The 3,315-nt window shown below is 38.4% G+C and overlaps 1 protein-coding gene across 1 annotated transcript; it reads left to right on the top strand.

Annotated features, from left to right (window-relative positions):
• The first annotated feature begins 2,153 nt into the window (after positions 1-2,153).
• Positions 2,154-3,092, top strand: LOC102474282 (olfactory receptor 2A1/2A42). Its single transcript, XM_006139903.2, has one exon. The coding sequence runs from the start codon at positions 2,154-2,156 to the stop codon at positions 3,090-3,092; it is 939 nt and encodes a 312-aa protein (XP_006139965.1).
• The last annotated feature ends 223 nt before the right edge of the window (positions 3,093-3,315 follow it).

Raw genomic sequence — 3,315 nt, 5'->3', positions numbered from 1 at the left:
TATAAAAGTGTGTGTTCAAAAAGATACATTGTTTCCTAGTGATGGCTGAATATGAAACCAAACAAGAGTGGCCAATAAGATCTCACTTGCTATCTTTATTTATTATTGGTCACCTAAGCCATCCATCTGCATTATAGACAGTACCACCAAGTGACCAGGATGCTAATAAACTGGCGCTGTGTTGTCATCCTTTGAAGTTCACTAAGGATGCCCTTGATAAACACTTACCCTCTGACCTTAGGTCTGCAATCTGGATTCAGCACCTCCCTTCTTTTTCCTACATACTTTCTCTAGATAGCCCACACTACTGTCTGCATTAGTGCTCATGAATCAGTCACATCCACCTGCCCTGCTTCTCAGAGATTGCACCAGCACATGACATGAACATTTAAAGGCTCCCTACATTCTTCAATCACATCTTGATAGTGTCTTGTTTTCTATCACTAGGATGTCATGCTGATGAGTTACTTAGGGGACTCACGAGTTCCTTCCTCCAAATGCAGATTTGTCTCATACTCAAATTTCTCAAGGCTCACCTCCTTGACACCTTCATTGGTACTGATGACAGCTAAGCTAGGGACTACTCCAAACACTTTTCTCACATCCTGGAAATGCAGCTAGGACTCAAGTTATGTTGCCCTTGCTATGACATTTACAAATATTTGCATGGGAATCCATGTTGAACGTCAATATGCTTCATTGATGACACTGTGATCCCAGATCCAAGGTCAAAACTCAAAATCCATAAATTTTCCTAATGCTAATTCATAACTCAAATATCTCACCACTAGTTTGTTGATGTTGCCATTGCTCATATGACAAATAAGCTGAATTATCACTATATTAATTTTTTTCTACTAGGCACTTATGAAGTACATAATAGTTCTTTTGGTTGAGATCAGACACTATTTTCAGTTTAAATATTAATTTGTTTTGTTATTTATTTCAGGTAAAAGAATGTTGAAAATATGAGAAGAATTGAATTAATAGCAAGATAGACCTATTTCTTCCTTATATTTATTATAGGCTATGATTCATGGATTTTCTATCTTGACTAAATGTAAAAAGGGAAGTTACGTAAGGATGGTACATGAGAAATATACCTGCAATTGTTTTCACATATGTGTCCCTAGACACCAACCACACTTTACCTCCAAATCCTCAAGAGCACATGGAAACACACACACACACACACACACACACACACACATTCATGTGGGCACACAAAGACCAGACTTCTAATAGTGGACTTCCTTGTAAAATAAAAATTGTCCTAATTTCTATGTGCTGCATTAAAAAAATTCCTGTGGTAATTTTGTAATTCTGTGGTGTATATATATATATATATATATATATATATATATGCACCCATATATATATTCTGTGGTGTGTGTGTGTATACATACACCTATATATACCTATATTTCCATATTCACATGTATGTGCTATATCAATGAATGTGTAGATATAAATATGGATATAGATAATATCATTTATCATATCTATTATATCCACTGTCTCCTTCCTACTTTCTAAATCAAAGATGCCACATATATGTTAAACCATCACATTATACCCCATAAAGTATTATGATTAGTCAATCAACAATAGTATCAATGAGAAATGTCTATGTCATGATTTGTCCTTGTTAAATCCTATAAGCACCCTCTAGCCTCTAGTTAGGATTGAAATACTGATAGTAACTCAATCCCAATTTCTTTTGAAGAAAAGAAACATATATTAATTTCTAAAACTATTCTCAATTTTAAAGCTCTTTCTTTAGTACCTATTTCTACTATCCAGTAATTTCATTATATAGTTCTGAGACACTATACTTTTCATGGTTGATTTATTTGTATGCTCACTTGGTATTTTTCAATTCCATCAGAATGTCAATGACTCAAGATATTTAATAACTGGTAGCATATTTCTCTTCAAAAAACTGAATTTCAAACTAAGAATTTGGCTTTGGAAAGATACTTAACTGGGATGTTTGAAGATGTAAGTATTCATTATTGATTCTTAATCCAGCAAGTTTGTAAAGGTATTAACTAAGAATTTTCCTCAAACCAAAAATCTATACAATAATCTTTAAAATGTACATTTAAAATGATTACATCACAAAGCTATCCAGTTCTCTCTTTAATAGTGAAATGGAAAAAAATCAGACAATGGTGACAGAATTCATCCTACTGGGATTTCCCCTTGGCCCCAGGATTCAGATACTTCTCTTCGGACTCTTCTCCCTGTTCTATGCCTCCACCCTGCTGGTGAACGGGGTCATCCTGGGGCTCATCTTGCTGGACACCAGACTGCACACCCCCATGTACTTCTTCCTCTCACACTTGGCCTTCGTAGATATCACCTATGCCTGCAACACAGTGCCCCAGATGCTGGTGAATCTCCTGAATCCAGCCAAGCCCATCTCCTACGCTGGCTGCATGACACAGACTTTTTGCTTTTTGACTTTTGCACACACTGAGTGTCTGCTCCTGGTGGTGATGTCCTATGACCGATATGTGGCCATCTGCTACCCGCTCCAATATTCCATCATTATGAACTGGAGAGTGTGCAAGGATCTGGCTGTTGCTGCTTGGACATGTGGCTCCCTGCTGGCCCTGCTCCATGTGAGCCTCATCCTGAGGCTACCCTTCTGCGGGCCTCATGAAATCAACCACTTCTTCTGTGAAATCCTGTCGGTCCTCAAGCTGGCTTGTGCTGACACTAGGCTCAACAAGGTTGTCATCTTTGCAGCCTGTGTGTTTATCGTGGTGGTGCCCCTGTGCCTGGTGCTGGTCTCCTACTCACACATCCTGGCTATCCTGAGGATCCAGTCAGGGGAGGGTCGCAGGAAGGCCTTCTCCACCTGCTCCTCCCACCTCTGCGTGGTGGGGCTGTTCTTTGGCAGTGCCATTGTCATGTACATGGCCCCCAAATCTCGCCACCCTGAGGAGCAACAGAAGATCCTTTTTCTATTTTACAGTTTTTTCAACCCTATGCTGAACCCCCTAATCTATAGCCTGAGAAACACAGAGGTCAAGGGTGCTCTGAGGAGGTTGCTGTGCAAAGAAAATTCTTCCTCTTTGGTATGACATTTGAACTTAAATTCTTTTTATTTTTATTTCATGTTCTTTTATACATTCAATTACATTATTTAGCTTACAAAGTGAATATTCCAAGATGTGTACATTTCTCCAAAGTCAGTTGATAATACTATAAAATTATCTTCAACAGATAATACCACATTTCTTTGTCCCACTAATGCTTTGCCTCTCTATTTTTCTCCTAAGTGTCCTTCCTCAGACTCTACTATGT

Source organism: Tupaia chinensis, unplaced genomic scaffold (assembly GCF_000334495.1).
Source record: "Tupaia chinensis unplaced genomic scaffold, TupChi_1.0 Scaffold000010_1, whole genome shotgun sequence".
In the NCBI taxonomy this organism is placed as follows: domain Eukaryota; kingdom Metazoa; phylum Chordata; class Mammalia; order Scandentia; family Tupaiidae; genus Tupaia; species Tupaia belangeri.
This window is presented reverse-complemented; position numbering and strand designations above follow the sequence as displayed.